This window comes from Natator depressus, chromosome 1 (assembly GCF_965152275.1).
Source record: "Natator depressus isolate rNatDep1 chromosome 1, rNatDep2.hap1, whole genome shotgun sequence".
Classification (NCBI taxonomy): domain Eukaryota; kingdom Metazoa; phylum Chordata; order Testudines; family Cheloniidae; genus Natator; species Natator depressus.
In genome coordinates this window covers 283408536-283429020 of record NC_134234.1, presented here as the reverse complement: position 1 = coordinate 283429020, position 20485 = coordinate 283408536, and the positions used below count along the sequence as shown (strand labels likewise).

The 20485-nt window shown below is 43.7% G+C and overlaps 1 protein-coding gene across 5 annotated transcripts in view; it reads left to right on the top strand.

Annotated features, from left to right (window-relative positions):
- The window catches only part of CPSF6 (cleavage and polyadenylation specific factor 6), a 64479-nt gene that overhangs the window by 27676 nt on the left and 16318 nt on the right, over positions 1-20485 (top strand). For 3 of the 5 annotated variants that reach the window (XM_074942071.1, XM_074942073.1, XM_074942072.1), the window contains exons 3-9: positions 1808-1911; positions 3245-3390; positions 5025-5198; positions 13124-13628; positions 14897-14989; positions 16025-16140; positions 16510-16663. In XM_074942071.1, coding sequence (XP_074798172.1) covers positions 1808-1911; positions 3245-3390; positions 5025-5198; positions 13124-13628; positions 14897-14989; positions 16025-16140; positions 16510-16663 — 1292 coding nt within the window. The remainder of the gene's footprint in view (positions 1-1807; positions 1912-3244; positions 3391-5024; positions 5199-13123; positions 13629-14896; positions 14990-16024; positions 16141-16509; positions 16664-20485) is intronic. The other 2 variants (XM_074942075.1, XM_074942074.1) reach the window with 1 other exon arrangement.

Genomic DNA, 20485 nt, shown 5'->3' with positions numbered 1-20485 from the left:
AGAAGTAACAGAATAAATTTATTACTATCTAGTGCCTTATGCCTATAAACTGATCTATTTTGAATAATCCCTTGTTGAAGCTTTTACTTTTAAAAGAGAACTGTAACGTTCTTTGAGGTTTCTTTGAGAATTAATCCTCAAAGACTGTGACTTGCAGTGACTTCCCAGGCAAAACTGTTCCAAGCCTCTGTTTTAAGAGTATTTTCAGGTACTGCAGATCTAGGAACCAAAATACAACCGGGGAAATACATATTGTTGACCTTCAGTATGCTTTTTAAAAATAAAAATGTGTAAAATGCTAAATCAGTAGCTGAACTAATTAGTCTTTACTGTGACAGTTAATCTGAAAACCATTTTCTCACCCCTTTCCATGCAAAATTCTGAGTTCATGGTTGCTTCCTCTGCTAAAACCTATACTAGTACCAGGCATGCAGGAAAATGCTTCATACTTTAAGTGTTTGATGTCAAGTGTTGCAGTATCCTGATTTCAGGCACTTTCCAGGTAAGTAAAGTAAAGGAGATACTGATTTATCAAACACTTCATTTAAAAACTTATTTCTAAAGATTGGATTTTCAAAACACAGTGCTTCCATTGACGTCAATGGCCAATTGGCCAATGCTAAATGTTTTGAAAGTCCATATGTAACTTTTAAATCTGTATCGTTACTACTGACGTGGCATCTTAAACAGAACTATCTACAAAATTTTGTGTTTACCTTTTTAAGGATTGTCAAGTTTTTCTTTTTTAAGTGACATGAGATTCAGCAATGTATACTCGAGCTGGTGTGGGTGGGGGGAATGGTATATAGGGAATTTTAAAACTTGCACACCCAGTTTCCCCTCTCTCCTGAAATTTAGGGGGGTTCTGGAGTTAAAGGTTTTCTTCTTACGCCAGCTCCTTTAGTACCAGTACATACTTATGATCAGGATGAAAGTGTTTAACTTCAGAAATGGATAATGTTCGACTTGGACGTTTGCTTATAGCGCAGTCAGTTGTTGTTGTCAGATGTTGATGGATGTCACGTGTCCATGGGCCACTGAAGTGGCTGATAAACTCTGCTTTTCTTACTCTTTTTCTGTTTTTTTTTCCTCTGCCATCAGTAAGTAAAACAATACTACTAAGAATCTTGCTGTCTAAAGCTTAAAAAAACCAGCAGTTCATGGTTCGGGATTTTAGTAAATTAAATTTCACTTGGGCCAGTTTTGGCACTAGTGTAGAGCACCATGGATAAGGGGTACAAGTGTGCTAACACATCTGAAAGTAAAGCACGCTATTGAAATGGTCTCGAAATTTGACCTTGTTCAGAGATGTAGGATTTTGGGCTAATAGAAACTGAGTAGTAATCTATTTTAAATAGGAAAAAATTGCAATCCTTGAGGTATCAAACAAACAAAAGTGACTACTGAAATTGGTCAGATTAAGCCTTGCAGCCTTGAAAGTATGCTTTTGTTTTTCATAAAAACAAAACTTCCTCAAACGTGGCTTTCTTTAAGATCGTGCATTATGTAGTAAGGGTAGTAATACATCATGTCAGGTGCTGTTAGTGCCATATGTGTTGTATTACACATCATTTGTCTGTTCATATATTTTAGCAATGATCTTTTTGAGAAGTACCTGTAAAGTGTCACTTAAAATATTTGCTACAAACCACCACAGAAGACATCCAGTGAGATGCACTACTACTTGATCATTTTCACAATAAAGTAAAAAGCAATAGTACAAACATACAGGATTAGACTGCTGTATTCATAGTGAAAATTGGCATCTTAATGTGTTTTGACATTTGAATATAAAAATATTTTGCAGTGGACAACAGATGAAGACTTAACTGAAGCAGTGCATTCACTGGGAGTAAATGATATTTTGGAGATAAAATTTTTTGAAAACCGTGCTAATGGCCAGTCAAAGGGGTAAGAATTTGTAATCCACGTTTTCTGCTGTTGGTCATTGATCTGCTACAGTGAGGGTGAGTGGTCCATGTTTTCCGCAGCTAGCAATGAGATGTTTACTTTTGTTGGACAGCTAACTTCTAGCAAGGGTTTTGTACCCTATTGTTTCACATTGACGACTAATTCAATTGCAGAAATAAGTTATAAAGACAATACTATAGGTTTCACTACTCCCTGAATAGGATTGCGATATTGACATTCCTTATATGTTCATTTTCCTAAATTTCAGACTGTTTACTCTTAATTTTTTTAACCTCTCATCAGTGTGAATGCCTTCTTATTCTGCCTTTTGTCAAATCCCTTTTTCAAAACTTGATTTGTTAGCCTTTTATTTCTCCATTTTTATTTTGCATAGCTCTGCCAGTGCTTCTCAGTCCCTACTAATAACACATCTCGGAATCCAGTAAATGGTTTTTTGTTTACTATAAATTTGTCAATTGTGTGAGTTTTGTGATGTGGACAAACGGAGTATTTCAATTGTGATTTAAACTATATTTGATTTAAGGTCTTCGTGAGTGCCAGATTAACCCCCCTTCCCCCATCCTACCCCCACCTCGCGCAGGAGGTGTGTGTGTGTGTATTGGTTGGTTGGTTGGTTGGGTTTTTTTTGTGAGAACTAAACTAACATTCAGAATGCAGTTTTGATTCATTTATAATAGAAAAGAAGAATCAGTTGCCTTATGCCAGTTTTATCAAATACAGCTCAATAGTGGAAGATCACGTCCTTCGGTAAAATATGGATTTAAAAAAAAAAAAAAATCCTTTTAAGCTTGACTAAATTTGAATTAGCTTGTTATAGTCTAGTTTAGTTATCTAAAGCCTAAAATAAGTTTCCTTAAGAAATCCTAATTTGTAGAGGAGGAAATATTCATTCTTTACCTTTGAGCTGCTTTGAAAGTCTTTATGAGAGAGACAACTTTCCTTAATCCATTTAAGTTTATCTCTGCAGTGATTCTTTCCTCAATGAGGCTTTTTAGTCACTAGAAATGTGTTCAAAAATTGGAAATTGAAGTAAAGGGTTATAATTTTGTGGACATGCCAGCTAAACAGGGGCATTTCAAATTGAATGGTGAGAAAATTGTAATTCTCATGTTCATATTTACATTTATCATTCTTTTCTCATATCTTTAGAGTTTGCGTTATGATTTTTCAAGTATCTTTAAGACTGAATTAACCAGTGGGGAGGTTTTTTGTCAAATGTTCTTTTGCTTGTCCTGTATTTATCCTTTCTCTGGAAGGCCATCAGATTTTTCTGGTGCAAGAAATTGATGCAGCTTTCCCCCCTTCTTTTTAGGTTTGCCCTTGTAGGTGTGGGATCTGAAGCATCCTCCAAAAAATTGATGGATCTCTTGCCTAAAAGAGAACTGCATGGGCAAAATCCTGTTGTAACTCCATGCAATAAGCAGTTCTTGAGTCAGTTTGAAATGCAGTCAAGGAAAAGTAAGTTTTCTCTTCTTAGTTGCATTGTAACTTTAAAAAACAAAGGTCCATTTCAGGAAAGGTATTGCAGTGGGCACTCAGCCCATGATAACGTGTATGGCTCCAAATAGTTATGAAATGTTTACGGTTAGAGAAACTTGTCAAAAGGTGTCTGGGGCTAATACCTTTATGGATCTTTTCCCTATAGTTCTTCGAAAAATACTATGTGCGTGAAAACATTCATACAACCAGATTGAACAAAATGAATACATTAACAACTTGGACATTTGAAGACAAAATGGACTAGATTCTGATATCTGACTGAGCTCTGCTTGTTGCAGGACCTGAAAAGAGATGGATGTCACTGCTCTGTCCTTCGCACAGCAGTTGGGCCATGGCATAGCTTTGAGCTGTCTGAGGGCTACTATAACTGGCTTCTGAATGCAGTGAACCCAAGGGTCTCTTCCATAGCATGAAATACTTTTGTTCTAGCCAAACCCCTTTCCTCAGCTGAACTCCCTTTGATGGAAAATGGAGGGGTGGGGGGGAAAGAAGGTTTGATGTGCGGCTGGCTATGCCAGTCTGATCACACCAGGGGAATTCTTGAATAAGTGAGCTTTGCTGGGGCTTTGTTCTGGTGGACCACTGTAATGCAACCAGAGCAGGGGCCAGGATTTGACCCATTATGTCCACTTCACTCCTTTAGAAAGGACGGAAATTATCAAGAAATAAAAACTGCACAATGGCAAACACATTTTTACATGTAACGAAATTATAAAAAATTATTAGTGAACTTCTGATGTGAGTAAAAATATTAATGAACTTTTTTGTATTGTACTTTTTATTCAGATTCTATGCTTGGTTCCCTTCTCCACATGCAGGAAGAAAGGGAAAAAGGAACCAAGCATAGAGGCAGAATAAAAACAGCTATGATTCACTCCCTGGTCTTCTGGTCTGGACATGCCTCTCACTGGTGGCTGACAGCTCAAATCCACTTGTGGCTCTGGCCCAGAGAATGGATTCTGTTTTCTCTTCTCCTTTATTATGTAGCAGCGAGTCCCTAAAAGAGTTAGTTCGGCAGGCGCCTCCATGTGTCCAGGTCCTTTTGCAGGCTTCCAGGCTCTCTTCCCCTCCCCGCCCCTTCCCTTTTTATCTATTTAATGGAGGGTGTAGATATCTGTTGTAGAAGCAGATAGACATAAGAATAGCACCATGTGATCATCCACTTCTCTGTCTGTGGACCTCTAGTTGTCTGCAGACCACATTTAGGAATCTTTGGTTTAGTGGCCTGAGCATGGGACAGATGGTTAAGAGATTGAAATACAGTTGCCAACTCCTTCCACTGATTTGCTGAAAGAATTTGGACTAGTCACTTAACTTCTCCATGACTCTGTTTCCCTAGCTCTTAAAATAGAGAGAAGGATGCTTTATAAAGCACTTTGAGAACGGTGCATGACAAGTTTGTATAAATACGAATGGTTAATACTCAGCATTGCTGCAGTAACTATTGAAGAGCACACAGCAATGCTACCCCCTCACCTCAAAAAAAAAACCAAAACAAAAATGAACTCGCTCTGTCACGAATTGCGGGGGGGGGGGAACCCCCAAATCTTCATGTTATGGAATGATGATATACTTTTGCTTCCCCATTGCAGCTACACAGTCAGGCCAGATGTCTGGAGAAGGTAAAGCCGGTCCTCCAGGAGGTGGCTCACGTGCAGCGTTTCCACCAAATAACAGAGGACGAGGCCGTTTTCCAGGTGGCATTCCAGGTGGGGACAGATTTCCTGGACCTGCAGGACCAGGAGGACCACCACCTCCTTTCCCAGGTAGAGACACTAAAACCTATGTTTAATTTCCAAGCTCGCCACTTTCAGTTTTTAATATAGCCAAATATTAATATAGCACACTTTCTAATTTGTTTTGGGAATTACGGAGACCCAGGGAATTGGACTTGTTTACAATATGTCTTCACTTAGTCACCGGAATGTAGGATTCTATGGGAGCTCTGTGTCACTGTTCAGCATAGAGAAATCCAATTTCTCTGGAGCCTGAAAACGCCCCTTTGATATCAGAAGTGGGAGCATGAGTATAAACAAACTTGATAACAATATTATAACAAAAATCATTAAAGTGATAATTTTGTTTAGTGTCACAATGTATATTTTAAAACAATAGTTACACTGGCTCACCACTCTGAGCAGGCTTGTCTTCGCTGATACGTTGAGTTCAAGATATCCGGTTAGCCTAGTTTGAGTGAGAGCAATAATTGCAAAACAACACTCAAGCAGCACAGAGTGACTGTATTAGCAGCACAGTGTAGCTGTGTTCTTCTTCGAGTGCTTGCTCATGTGCTTTCCAGGTTAGGTGTGTGCACACTGCATGCACCATTGCCAGAGATTTTTCCCTCAGTGGTATCCTTTGGGCCGGCTCTAGCACCCTCTGTAGCTGCACGCTTATATGCCAGTATAAGGGGCACTGCTGCCACGCACCCTCTGTCCCTTCTTACCGCTTGTGACGGTTGCTGGAACGACTTCTCTTGCTCCAGCAAGGCCGCCTTCCCTGTGATTTTTGGACTCTAACTTCTTTCTTAGTTATGATAATTCAGTGTGTGTATATATAGTTTTTGTAATTAGTGTTAGTGTACATAGCTTAAATAGATAGTTCCTGTCATCGATGGCCTCTTTTGCCCCAGGGGCTGGGCATGCCCCAGGCTTCAAGCCTTGTGCCTCCTGTGGCTAACCTATGCCTGTGAGTGACCTGTACTCCAGCTGCTTGAAGTGCTTGGGGGAGACTCATGTGAAAGACAGTTGCCAGATTTGTCAGGACTACTCTAAAAAGACAGAGACATTAGGCTATCCTCATGGAAGCCACTTTCAGACTAACCTCAGAGCAGAGCTGCTCCAATTCGGCGCTATGCACTTCGGCGTTGGTGCAAAACCCTCCCCTGAGCTCTTCCCAGGGGCATTCATCATCTCCAGTTCCGAGGAAGAAGGACTAAAAGCAGCTCTTCGACAGAGGGCACTCGCCAGTGCAGAACAAATATAAGCAGGGAGAAGGTAGCACAGTGAGATCTGTGCTGGGCCACTCTTCCACTCCTGGGCCCGTGGTGGCACTGTCAACTCTGCCTAGAGCGTTGAGTCCAGTGCAGGACCTGACACCCAGAAGCCACCGTAGTACCAGTGATCTGATTGTTCCATTGTCCCAGGAGGGGTTCCAAGTGGCTAGGGACTTACTTTCTCTCCCAGTCCCTCGAACTCTAGGGGGATACCTATCAGCTCTGGTGACCAGAAGCAGGAGACAACAAGGAGCATCAGGCTCCTGCCCAGCACCTTCTAGGGGTAAACTGTCCCTAATCCCGTCATCCCGATTACTTTCGGTCCACTGCTGGTCCCCAGAATTCTGGCACCGCACGGAGGCAGAAGCGAGTACTGCTCCACCAGGGTCTCTGAGAGAAGACTCCTGAGCCTAAAGAGGAGCCGTACGTCCAACCTAAAGCCAGTCACCGGTACCTAGCCTATTTGCCACCGGACTTTGGTGCCGGTCCCCCTGTTTGCACCTGGCCAGCAGGTCAGTGGCCTATGCAATGGCCTTACTGGAACCCCTGGGGGTTTCCGTTGGTACCAGCTCCTCCCTCCCATTGCTCTTCGGTGGTTTCTGAGAGACGGGCTACTGCTCCTTCCCACTTGGCACCGGACCCCGACTTCGGTACCAACATTCAGGAAATGGCTCCAGATGTAGTTGAGGAAGAGGGAGGAGCCCATCCTCCAGTGCAAGCCGCCTCCTCCCCAGACAAGGTTGTCATGGGACCCCGTAGCCTGCTTCCGCATGATGATTTCAGGACCCATCAGGACCTTCTGAAGTGGGTAGCTGCAAACCTGGGTCTTGAAACTGAGCAGCTCAAAGAGACATCACACAACCTTATTGATGTCCTGGCTGCAGCAGCTCCCTTAAAGGTGGCCTTACCCATCAGTGAATTGGTGATGGGACTGGTCAAGGTCCTGTTGCAAACTCCTTCTCTGCCCCCCCACCTCAGAGGACAGAGAAAAAGTATTATGTGCCAGTGAGGGGGGTTCAGATACTTGTATTTGCTCTAGACTCCTGGTCCCTGGTGGTGTCTGCAGCAAATGAGAGGGACAGACAAGGCCAGTCAAGTGCAACCCCCAAACAAAAAGATGCTAAGAGACTGAACCTTTTTGGAAGAAAGATTTATTTGACGGGTAACCTTCAGCTACATATCTCCAGCAAGCTTTGCTGGGGAGATACATTTATAATCTATGGGACTCCTATCTATGGCTAAATTTAAGGAATCCGTGCCCCAAGATTCAAGGCAGGAGTTCACTGCTCTCATGGAGGAGGTTAGGAACATGGCCAGGACCTCTCTCCAGGTGGCTCTGGATGCTGCCGACTCTGCAGCCAGGACAATGGCCTCTGCTTGTCACCATCAGACATGGTTCTTGACTCCAGTCCTCCAGGCTTCCTCATGAGGTCTAACAGTCTATTCAAGAGCTCCCATTCAAAAGCTTCTCTTTTCTGGGAGTTGTCTGACACGAGACTTCATCGCCTGAAGGACTCAAGGGCCACCCTGTGATCCATAGGCCTTTGCTTTCTGTCAGCTTCCAAGGAGCACTTCAGGCCCCAGCAGCCATGTCAGTTCTCAGTGCCTCCAAGACAAGAGCCCTTTTAAAGAAAAGGGAGAGGTGAAAAACTCCCAGTCCACCTTCAGCCTCCCACTTGGGTTTTCAGAGGTACTCCAGAGGGCCCAACCAAGCCTTTTAAAGGTGTGCCCGAGGGCGCTGTATCAGTCACCATTTCAGATCTGCTTCCCCTTTATTGTTTTTGGACTGTCTGTCCCTCTTCAGCCTCGCATGGTCATACATAACATTGGACTCCTGGGTGCTGAGTACATGAGCAACTCCTCATCTAAGAGGTACAGTCCATCCTGCGAATGGGGGTTGTGGAGAAAGGTTTCACAAGACTTGAGAGGGAAAGGGTTTTACTCCTGGTATTTCCTAATCCCAAAGGCCAAAGGGGACCTCTGGCCCATCTTGGACCTGCATCGCCTCAACAGATACCTCAAGAAACTGAGGTTCTGCATAGTTTCCCTGGCCTCCATTATTCTCTCCCTGGATCCATATGGTTGGTACATTGCCCTTGACTTAAAGAACATAAACTTTCACATTTCTATCTTCCATGTTCACAGAAGATTTATTAGGTTTATAGTGGGTCAACACCACTAATAATTGCCCTCCGGGTTTTCAAGAAGTGTATGGCGGTAGTAGCAGCCTTCTTCAGATGGCGAGGCCTCCAGGTCTACCCGAACCTCAACAACTGGCTAATCAAGGTTGCAGGCTCACTTACAGAACAGCATCAGTTTGGTCCGAGCCACCGGGCCTGCTGATAAATGAGCAGAAGTCAACCTTTGTCCTGGTTCCGAGAATAGAATTTATTGAGGCAGTTCTCGACTCAACCCAAGCCAGGGCCTTCCTGCCCTAACCTGATTCCAGACCATATCAGACCTGATACCCAGTGTCATGGTCCACCCAATCATGACTGCTCAGGCTTGCCTCAAGCTATTGGGACGCATGGCTGCATGTACTTACTTGGTCCAGCACGCAAGGCTGTGCCTCAGATCCCTTCATATGTGGCTAGCATCAGTATGCTTCCCGAGCAGACACCACTTGGACTCAGTGCTCACGGTCCCTCTCGTGGTCCTCGCCTCCCTGGACTGGTGGAAATCGGTAATGATGGGAGTGCCCTTTGTTACTCCTCAATAGTCGGTAGCTTTAGTCTTGGATGTGTCAGACCTAGGGTAGAGAGCCCACCACAACAACCTGAGAACTCAGGGCCTCTGGTCCCAAGAAGAACTCTCCCTGCATATAAACTTCAGGGCGGTATGCTTAGCATGCCAAGTATTCCTTCCACAGATCTCAGATGAGCTGCTGCAAGTCCTGACAGATAGTACCGCAGCCACGTTCTGTATCAATAAACAGGGAGGGGCCTGATCTTTGGCCCTGTGTCAGGAGGCCATCTGTTTGTGGGACTTCTGCACAAAGCACTCTATTCATCTCGAGGTGTCTCATCTCCCTGGAGCCTGGAATGTACTGGCGGATCCCTTCAGCAGATCCTTTTTCTCTCACAAGTGATCCCTTCACCTTTCTTCCAAAGATGGGAGCTCCCTAGGTGGACCTGTTCACTACCAGGTAGAACAGGAAGTGCCATCAGTTTTGTTCCCTGCCCAGGCACAGCCCCAGGCTACCTCTCCGACACTTTCATAGAATCATAGAATATCAGGGTTGGAAGGGACCTCAGGAGGTCATCCAGTCCAACCCCCTGCTCAAAGCAGGACCGATCCCCAATAAAATCATCCCAGCCAGGGCTTTGTCAAGCCTGACCTTAAAAACTTCTAAGGAAGGAGATTCCACCACCTCCCTAGGTAATGCATTCCAGTGTTTCCCCACCCTCCTAGTGAAAAAGTTTTTCCTAATATCCAACCTAAATCTCCCCCACTGCAACTTGAGACCATTACTCCTTGTTCTGTCATCCGTTACCACTGAGAATAGTCTAGATCCATCCTCTTTGGAACCACCTTTCAGGTACTTGAAAGCAGCTATCAAATCTCCCCTCATTCTTCTCTTCTGTAGACTAAACAATCCCAGTTCCCTCAGCCTCTCCTCGTAAGTCATATGTTCCAGTCCCCTAATAATTTTTGTTGCCCTCCGCTGGACTCTCTCTCCAATTTTTCCACATCCTTCTTGTTGTGTGGGGCCCAAAACTGGACACAGTACTCCAGATGAGGCCTCACCAATGTCGAATAGAGGGGAACGATCACGTCCCTCGATCTGCTCGCTATGCCCCTACTTATACATCCCAAAATGCCATTGGCCTTCTTGGCTACAAGGGCACACTGTTGACTCATATCCAGCTTCTCATCCACTGTAACCCCTAGGTCCTTCTCTGCAGAACTGCTGCCTAGCCATTCGGTCCCTAGTCTGTAGCGGTGTATTGGATTCTTCCGTACTAAGTGCAGGACTGTGCACTTGTCCTTGTTGAACCTCATCAGATTTCGTTTGGCCCAGTCCTCCAATTTGTCTAGGTCCCTCTTTATCCTATCCTTACCCTCCATCATATCTACCCCTTCTCCCAGTTTAGTGTTGTCTGCAAACTTGCTGAGGGTGCAATCCACACCATCCTCCAGATCATTAATGAAGATATTGAACAAAACCGGCCCCAGGACCAACCCATGGGGCACTCCGCTTGATACTGGCTGCCAACTAGACATGGAGCCATTGATCACTACTCTTTGAGCACGACAATCTAGCCAATTTTCTACCCACCTTATAGTGCATTCATCCAGCCCATACTTCTTTAACTTGCTGGCAAGAATACTGTGGGAGACGGTTGCTAAAGTCAAGGAACAACACGTCCACTGCTTTCCCTTCATCCACAGAACCAGTTATCTCATCATAGAAGGCAATTAGATTAGTCAGGCATGACTTGCCCTTGGTGAATCCATGCTGACTGTTCCTGATCACTTTCCTCTAAGTGCTTCAGAATTGATTCCTTGAGGACCTGCTCCTTGATTTTTCCGGGGACTGAGGTGAGGCTGAGTGGCCTGTAGTTCCCAGGATCCTCCTTCTTCCCTTTTTTAAAGATGGGCACTACATTAGCCTTTTTCCAGTCGTCCGGGACTTCCCCGGATCGCCATGAGTTTTCAAAGAGAATGACCAATGGCTCTGTAATCACATCCGCCAACTCCTTTAGCACTCTCTGATGCAGCGCATCCGGCCCCATGGACTTGTGCTCGTCCAGCTTTTCTAAATAGTCCTGAACCACTTCTTTCTCCGCAGAGGCCTGATCACCTCCTCCCCATGCTGTGCTGCCCAGTGCAGTAGTCTGGGAGCTGACCTTGTTCTTGAAGACAAAGGCAAAAAAAGCACTGAGTACATTGGCTTTTTCCATATCCTGTGGACAGATCTACTTTATGCCTTTCCTCCGATCCCCATGGTTCACAAGGTCCTCCTAAAAATCAAACGGGACACGGTGAGAGTTATTCTGATAGTCCGGTGTGGTCACATCAGCACTGGTTTGGCATGCTCCTAGATCTGTCGGTAGCAACTCCACTCCCACTCCATCTGGACCAAATTTCAGAAAACCATGGATGGTTGCTTCATCCATACCTCACCTGCCTGCACCGAACTGCATGAATGCTGCATGGCTGAACCCAGAAGAACAGGCTTGCTCGGAACAGGTCTGGCAGATCTTGCTGGATAGTAGAAAGCCTTTCACCAGGGCCACCTACCTGGCCAAACGGATGCGCGTCTCAATTTGGGCTTCTCCGTGTGTGCTCTCTCCATCTCGATCTTCCCTCCAATCTGTCTTGGACTATTTGTTCCACATAATGCAGCAGGACCTGGCCCTCGCGTCTATCAGGGTGAACTTAGCAGCCATCTCAGCCTTCCACCCTCCAGTGAACAGCAGGTCATCATTCTCACAAAATGACAGTACTGTTTATCCAGGGGCTGGAGAGGCTCTATCCTCAGCCCTGAACCACCCCCTTCCACCCCCCTGGGACTTAAACCTGGTTCTGTCAAGACTCAGTTTTTCTCTTCCCCGCCCCTTTGCTCTTTTAGCATCATGCCCCCTGCTACTTCTCTCTTGGAAGGTCGCCTTCCTGATGGCAATCACCTTGGCCAGAGGGATCTCTGAAATCAAGGCCTTTACATCGGAACTGCCTTATGCAGTGTTCTTTAAGGACAAGGTCCAACTGTGCTCCCATCCAACCTTCCTACCAAAGGTAGTATCACAATTCCATAACAACCAAGCCATTTTCCTACCGGTCATCTTCCCGAAACTTCACAAGAACTCTGAGGAATGGCGGCTTCACTTGTTGGATACTAGATGTGTCCTCACTTTTTATGTTGAGAGGACTAAACCCTTCTACAAGTCCACACAACTCTATTGCAATAGCGGAAGGGATGAGAGGGCTTCCTGTGTCAGCTCAGAGGATCTCATCCTGTATAACCACCTGTATTTGGGCTTGCTCTGGCCACCTTAACCGCTCACTCCACAAGAGCCCAGGCTTTGTAAGTAGCATTTCTCGTGCAGGTCCCAATCCAGGACATCTGCAGAGATGCAACCTGCTCGTCGATGCGTACCTTCGTATCCCACTACACCATCACCCAACGGGCCTGAGATGATGATAGTTTCGGAACAGCAGTGTTGCAGTCAGTATGTCCGTGAACTCCGAGCTCACCTCCTTGGGTACTGTTTGTGAGTCATCTAACATGGAATGGACATGAGCGAGCACTCAAAGAAAAAATGGTTACTAACCTTTCGTAACTGTTGTTCAGGATGTGTTGCTCATGTCCATTCCATGATCCACCCCCTTATCCCTCTGTTGGAGTTAACCTGCAAGACGGAACTCAGAGGGATGTGCTTGGTGGCACCCCTGATGCCGACACACAAGCTCGTGACTTTTGAGGGCGTTCGAACGAGCCCACCGAATACCACTGAGGGAAAAATCTCCAGCAATGGTGTATGCGGCACATGCACACCTAACATGGAATGGACATGAGCAACACATCTCAAAGTCAAGTACTTGTTTGAACTTTATCAAATGATGATTTGCTTTTTCCAAAGTTGGGAATGCATAATGTCTCATGCACATCAAAATTGTTCAGTGAGACTTGCAAAAGTTTAGTTAAAATGATCTAATTATGGAAATAACTTTATTTTCCCATTTTTCTTTCAGCTGGACAGACTCCACCACGTCCACCTCTAGGTCCTCCAGGTCCCCCCGGACCACCAGGTCCTCCACCTCCTGGTCAAGTTCTTCCTCCTCCATTAGCTGGGCCTCCTAATCGTGGTGACCGTCCACCACCACCAGTTCTATTTCCTGGACAACCCTTTGGTCAGCCTCCACTGGGTCCACTTCCTCCTGGTCCTCCACCTCCAGTTCCAGGCTATGGCCCCCCTCCAGGTCCACCACCACCACAGCAGGGTCCACCTCCGCCTCCCGGTCCTTTTCCCCCTCGTCCACCTGGTCCACTTGGGCCTCCCCTGACACTTGCTCCTCCTCCACATCTTCCTGGGCCACCTCCAGGTGCTCCCCCACCTGCTCCACACGTGAATCCAGCTTTCTTCCCCCCACCTGCCAATAGTGGCATACCTACTTCAGACAGTCGTGGTCCACCACCAACAGATCCATATGGCCGACCTCCACCTTATGACAGGGGTGACTATGGTCCACCTGGCAGGTGAGTGCTTTTAGTGTAGTGTACTTCGTAGCACATTTATTCCATGTAGGAGGCATCAGATTCTTTTTGGCTTTTAAGTAGCTTCTTTTCCACTTTCTTCACTAAAACATCTGTCAGTGTTTTTCTAGTTGTGGAAGCATCCTCGGATGCAGTGTCCATCTCCTCCTCTTTTTCCCTCTTCAACTCAGACCTCTGTCTGCCTTCACTTTTTGTAATTTTGGTGTCATTATTGACCTTCTCCAACATTTTCTATTTCTATCTGGCAGTACCTCTGCAGTGGTTTGTTTATGCTTTTGCTGCAGCTCTACCTCCAGAAATCTTCACCTTCATCTTCTCTTACTCTGACTATTTGGCAACTGTCTTCTCATGGCCTTTCCAAGTCCCACCCAGCTCTGCAGACTTCATGCTGTGCAAAATGCTGCTGTCCTTTTTCTTAACATTTATATAGTGCAGTATTTGTAAGAACAGTATAGTACAAAGAACCATAACTGTATCGCCCTCATCTTCATGCAATGCCACTGGCCCCCATTCTTGTCAGGATCAGTATCCTTGTCACAAAAATCCTCCATGGGTTTTCTTTGCCTCTTTACCTTTTTCTCTCCCACCTCCATCTGTTTATCTAGTACCAATCTTGCTATAGTTGGTGCAAATCCTTCTTTTCAACTCCTGCTATCTGGAACAGCCTTCATGATTCTCAAATCTCATCTGAAATATCTCTTCTCCTTTGCCAATACCCCTTAGTTTCTTTATACCTCCACTGTTGTTTGTTTATTCATTGTACTTGCGTTAAACTCTGTAAAGCATTTGGGGACAGTATGTAAGAAAGGCACTGTACAAAATGAAGTTTTATTGTATTTACATATAGATCTTATGAGTTATATTGGTCATGCTTCCAGTGTGAGGAAGACATGCATATTCTGTCCTTTAATTTTTTTTTTTTTTCTGTTTCTGTTTGGACATTGGTTCTGGTTCTTCCCATTATGGAATTCAAAAGTAAAAATCAATTATTTATAAATGTAATGTTCATATAGAAATTGTATGGAAATTTAGAGCATTTGATATAATTACCTTTATATATAATCATAATAAACACCAGGTCTTTTCTGGTATCCAAGATTGAGGTTGTCCACAGTTTGTAGAAGGATTGGGGAGGAAAAGGGTGGGAGAACAGGACAGAACCACTGCACTTGCTGTCCAATATTTTCATTATAATAATTTCAAAATTACAATCCATAACTATTTAAATTGTCATTAATTATATATCATAGGCGTTTCACTGGAAATAACATGTCCATAAGAGAACAATTACATATTCCATTGTATTGGAGGCATACGAAAAATAATACTCAAAACGCAGGGAGGTATGAATTTTTAGACATTTCCTCTTATGCTAAACTGGCTATAGGATCTTGTTCCACTTCTTGCTCTTAAGAGGATAGCATTGCTTATCATTCTGCATTTTCTTTCTACCAGAATAACTAACACTATTTTAGTAGTATTATCCAGCAGTGAGCCAGTTTTATAGTCTCATTAACATCATCCTACAGATACTCTGTATAACAGAGACTGGCTGATAGAACACTGCAGAATTGGATGGGAAATTTTTTATCCCCATTTTGTATAGGTTAATTTCCATTTCTATGGAAACCAAATACACGTGATCAATAAAATATTATTTACAGCATTCAGCGAGAATACTAGAATTCCCTTTTACTACCCTAAGTGTAAGCTTGACACTTTCTCCTTAAAATTTCTTGTTAAAACAGTAAATTGGAGCACCCTTGAACTTGACCAGAAAAATATTGGAAATTAAAGCAGAAATAAAATCTTTGAAACGTTATTCAGGAGGTGGAGCATTAATAATGCTAGACCATATTTACTTCATCTGCTGCATAACTTAAAGTCCTGATGTGATAGTTAGAGCAGGGGACTGGGAGCCAGGAATTTGAGTTCTAATCCCATTTTTGATATAAATTCCATCTTTGACTGTGGGCAAATCACCTGAGTCCCCTGCCTCAGTTTCCCCATCTATACAATAGGGATAATACCTGCTGGTGTTATAGGGATGTTGTGAAGATTAGTTAAAATTCTGTAAAGCATTTTGAAGATGGAAAGCACAATATAACTGCTTCTAAATCTTCAGTATAAAAGGATGATCAAAGATAACTTAAGCACGTTTACACAGCAGATGTTTTAATGGTATTGTACTTTTTTTTGCCTGCAAGTTTTGTACCACAAAACTTTTTTTAAAACAAAAACAAACAAAAAAACCAAAAACCTGCTTTCTGTCCTGTTTGTCACTTTGCTTAAAGTTGCAGACTTGAGTTGTTGATAACTGCAATGCTATCTTCACAAGCTTTGGTTACTTTTTTAAACTTTAGTTTTATTAATTGCAGAGAAATGGATGCTGCAAGAACACCTTTAAGTGAAGCAGAGTTTGAAGAAATCATGAATAGAAATAGGGCCATCTCAAGCAGTGCCATTTCAAGAGCTGTGTCAGATGCCAGTGCTGGTCAGTAAATCTTTAGTGTCCCTCCTGTTCCATCCCACTAAAAGCAATTTTATATAATTTCCCCAGGGGAATCTTGGAGATGTGAAGCCACTACTTCTTTTTCTTTCTTTCTTTTTTAAAAACATCAGAGTGCCATCCTGATTGTAGATATTTCTTGTGACTGACTTGAACTGTGCTCAAATTAGATTTATATGGACACTTGCTGGGTACAAATATATACCATGTTTTTAATAGCTGGTCCGCAGAAGTGGCTTCAATAGCTGTTGCAGAGAAGACCAGCTGTCAAAGGATAATAGTTTTACAGAGAGATTTTTATTACATTTTAATCTCTTTAATCCACTAACATCAAATTTACTTTCTTCTTTTCAGGGGACTATGGAAGTGCTATAGAGACCTTAGTAACTGCTATTTCCTTAATTAAACAATCCAAAGTATCTGCTGATGATCGTTGTAAAGTACTTATTAGCTCTCTGCAGGATTGCCTTCATGGAATTGAGTCCAAGTCTTATGGTTCTGGATCAAGGTAAAGCTTTCCTGTTTCATTCACTAGCTGCACTCTAAATAAACAAGACCTATAAAGGATAGGAGAAAGGTATTTTATCCTCATTTTGCAGATGGGGAACTGAGGCACAGAGTAATTAAGTGACTTGCGTAAAGTCACACAGGAAGTCTGTGGGAGAGCTAGAAATTGGTTCTAGATCTCCTGAAACCCAGTCAGTTGTCCTGAACACAAGGCCATCTTTCCTCCCCAAACTGACCTCTGCGGCCTCATTTTAAATCTAATTTTATTTAGAATTATATTTCTTTACATGCTGCAATAATAGCATCTAAACATCAAAACAGGAATTAATTACGAACTTGTGAGCAGATTGATATATCATGAGTATGAATGTAGTTATTAAAATTAATTACTCTTATTCTAAACTATACAAAATCCGTTTTCATTTTTATGATAGTTATCTGTATTCTTGTCTAGATAATTATGAATTTTAAATGGCAAGAAAATTGGATAATGTTCTTCTGTTATAATTGTGTTAAGGCTACTAAGAGAGAAGACATGAGGGAAAGAGGCAGACAGCTGCAGCGGCACAGGAGCCAGCAAACAGAGCTGTAAACAGAGGCGTTTGAGTGGGAGTTTGTAAGGGAGTTTGTGGGGAAGACTAAGAGAGCCAGGCAAAGGAACAGACAGGCTAGTGAAGGAAGCGTGTGGTGTTCTGGCAGTGTTTTGGTGCTTGTTGGGGGTTTGTTTTGCTGTGCGTGGTGGTGTTTTGGTTTGGCTTGTTTCCCCCAGACTAACAGGACTTAGGTGAGACGGCTATGACAGATACAGAGGCAGCAGTGGTAGTGACCCAAGCAGTGGAGGACACAATGAAGATGACTTGATGTAGAAGCTGCGGCATGTACGTGATCCTGGAGGGGGTACCTGAAAAGAATCTCGTCTGCATGAAGTGCCGCCTGATAGAGCTGATGGAAGAAAAGATCAGAGGATTGGAGATGTAGGAGGAAACTCTGGTTGAGTTTAGAAGGGGGTTCGAGCGGATGATGGAGCAAAGACATGAGGAGGCTGAAGGGAAAAGCTCAGACTTGCAAATGGAAGCAGGACCAAAGAACTGTGAGTGGAGACTGCTGGGTGTGAGGAAAGTGGACAGTGGAACCATGTGACTAAGAGAACCAGGCAGAGGAAAAGACGGGCTAGTGAAGGAGAAACAGAGCTCAGGAACAGGTTTGTGGAGTTGGAAAATGAAGAAGGGGCACAGCAGGTGGTCACTGAATGTGAGAGGGCAAGGGAGAAGAGAAGAGCAGCTAGCCCTATAGGAAGAGGGCAAGAGTCAATGGAGATAACATCAAATATGAACCCCAGGAGGATACAGGATGGGTTGCAGAGGATTGCAAGGGACAATAGGAATCGAGAGGACTTGCAGCCAGAGGGAACAGGGGATAGATTGGAGAATCTCACCATCGCCAGGAAAAGGCAGGTCTACGTGATTGGGGACTCGTTACTGAGAAGAATAGACAGGCCTGTAACAAGAGCTGATCCAGAGAACAGAAGGGTGTGCTGTCTGCCGGGTGCTAAGATACGGGATGTGGACCTGAGGCTAAAGAGGATCCTAACGGGAGCGGGAAAGAATCCACTGATTGTCCTTCTTGTGGGAACAAATGATACGGCTAGATTCTCGCTGGAACGTATCAAGGGAGACTATGCCAGGTTGGGGAAGACACTTAAGGAAATCGAGGCTCAGGTGATCTTCAGTGGGATTCTGCCTGTTCCTAGAGAAGGGCAACAAAAAGGTATGACAAGATTATGATGCTCAACAGATGGCTCAGGCAGTGGTGCTATAAGGAGGGATTTGGGATGTATGGCCACTAGGAGGCATTTATGGACAGAGGACTGTTCTCTCGGGATGGACTTCACCTGAGTAAGGAGGGAAATAGACTTCTAGGATGGAGGCTGGCACAACTTATCAAGAGAGCTTTAAACTAGGAATTTGGGGGAGATGTCCAGGTAATCTCCACGTCGGATTTTAGCATTGAAAGGGAAGAAAACGAAGTAAGAAAGGATACAGCCGTGGGTAGGAGAATGGACATAAGGAGGAAGGGTAGTATACATACCAGTCTAATAGGTGATACTGGCAGAAGAATGTCTGTGCCTAATCGGGTAAAGAATGTGAGCGAGGCCAAACAGCAAAAATTAAGATGTTTGTACACCAATGCAAGGAGCCTAGGTAACACAATGGAGGAACTAGAGCTAATGGTGCAGGAAGTGAAACCAGATATTATAGGGATAACAGAAACATGGTGGAATAGTAGTCATGACTGGACTACAGGTATTGAGGGGTATGTGCTTTTTAGGAAAGACCGAAATAAAGGCAAAGGTGGTGGAGCAGCATTGTATATCAACGATGAGGTAGACTGTAAAGAAATAAGTGATGGAATGGATAAGGCACTGTGTCTGGGCAAAAATCACATTTGGGAAGAAAGCTACTAGAGCCTCCCCTGGGATAGTGCTTGGGGTGTGCTATAGACCGCCGGGATCCAATCTGGATATGGATAGAGCCCTTTTTAATGTTTTTAATGAAGTAAATGCTAATGGGAATTGTGTGATCATGGGAGACTTTAACTTCCCAGATATAGACTGGAGGACAAGTGTTAGTAATAATAATAGGGCTCAGATTTTCCTGGATGTGATAGCTGATGGATTCCTTCACCAAGTAGTTGCTGAACCAACAAGAGGGGATGCCATTTTAGATTTGGTTTTGGTGAGTAGTGAGGACCTCCTAGAAGAAATGGTTGTAGGGGAGAACCTTGGTTGGAGCGATCATGAGCTAATTCAGTTCAAACTAAATGGAAAGATAAAAATAGATCTGTGACGAGGGTTTTTGATTTCAAAAGAGCTAACTTTTTTAAAAAATTAAGGAATTAGTTAGGGAAGTGGATTGGACTGAAGAACTTGTGGATCTAAAGGCGGAGGAGGCCTGGAATTACTTCAAGTCAAAATTGCAGAAACTATCAGAAGCCTGCATCCCAAGAAAGGGGAAAAAATTCATAGGCAGGAGTTGTAGACCAAGTTGGATGAGCAAGCATCTCAGAGAGGAGATTAAGAAAAAGCAGAAAGCCTACAAGGAGCAGAAGATGGGAGGGATCTGCAAGGAAAGCTGCCTTATTGAGGTCAGAAGTGAGAGAGGCCAAAATCCATGTAGAGTTGGATCTTGCAAAGGGAATTAAAACCAATAGTAAAAGGTTCTATAGCCATATAAATAAGAAGAAAACAAAGAAAGAAAGAAGTGGGACTGCTAAACACTGAGAATGGAGTGGAGGTTAAGGATAATCAAGGCATGGCCCAATATCTAAACAAATACTTTTCCTCCATCTTTAGTTAGGAGCTTAGGGATAATGTAGGACAACAAATGGGAAGGAGGCTATGGAGGTAGATATTACCACATCCGAGGTAGAAGCCAAACTTGAACAGCTTAATGGGACTAACTTGGGGCCGGGGGAAGGGCAGATAATCTTTATCCAAGAATATTGAAGGAACTGGCACATAAAATTGCAAGCCCATTAGCAAAAATTTTTAATGAATCTGTAAACTCAGGGGTTGTACCATATGACTGGAGAATTGCTAACATAGTTCCTGTTTTTAAGAGAGCGGGGAAAAAAAAGTGATCCAGGTAACTACAGGCCTGTTAGTTTGACATATGTAGTATGCAAGGACTTGAAAAAAAATTTGAAGGAGAAAGTTAAGGACATTGAGGTCAATAGTAAATGGGACAAAATACAACATGGTTTTACGAAAGGTAGATCGTGCCAAACCAACCTGATCTCCTTCTTTGAGAAAGTAACAGATTTT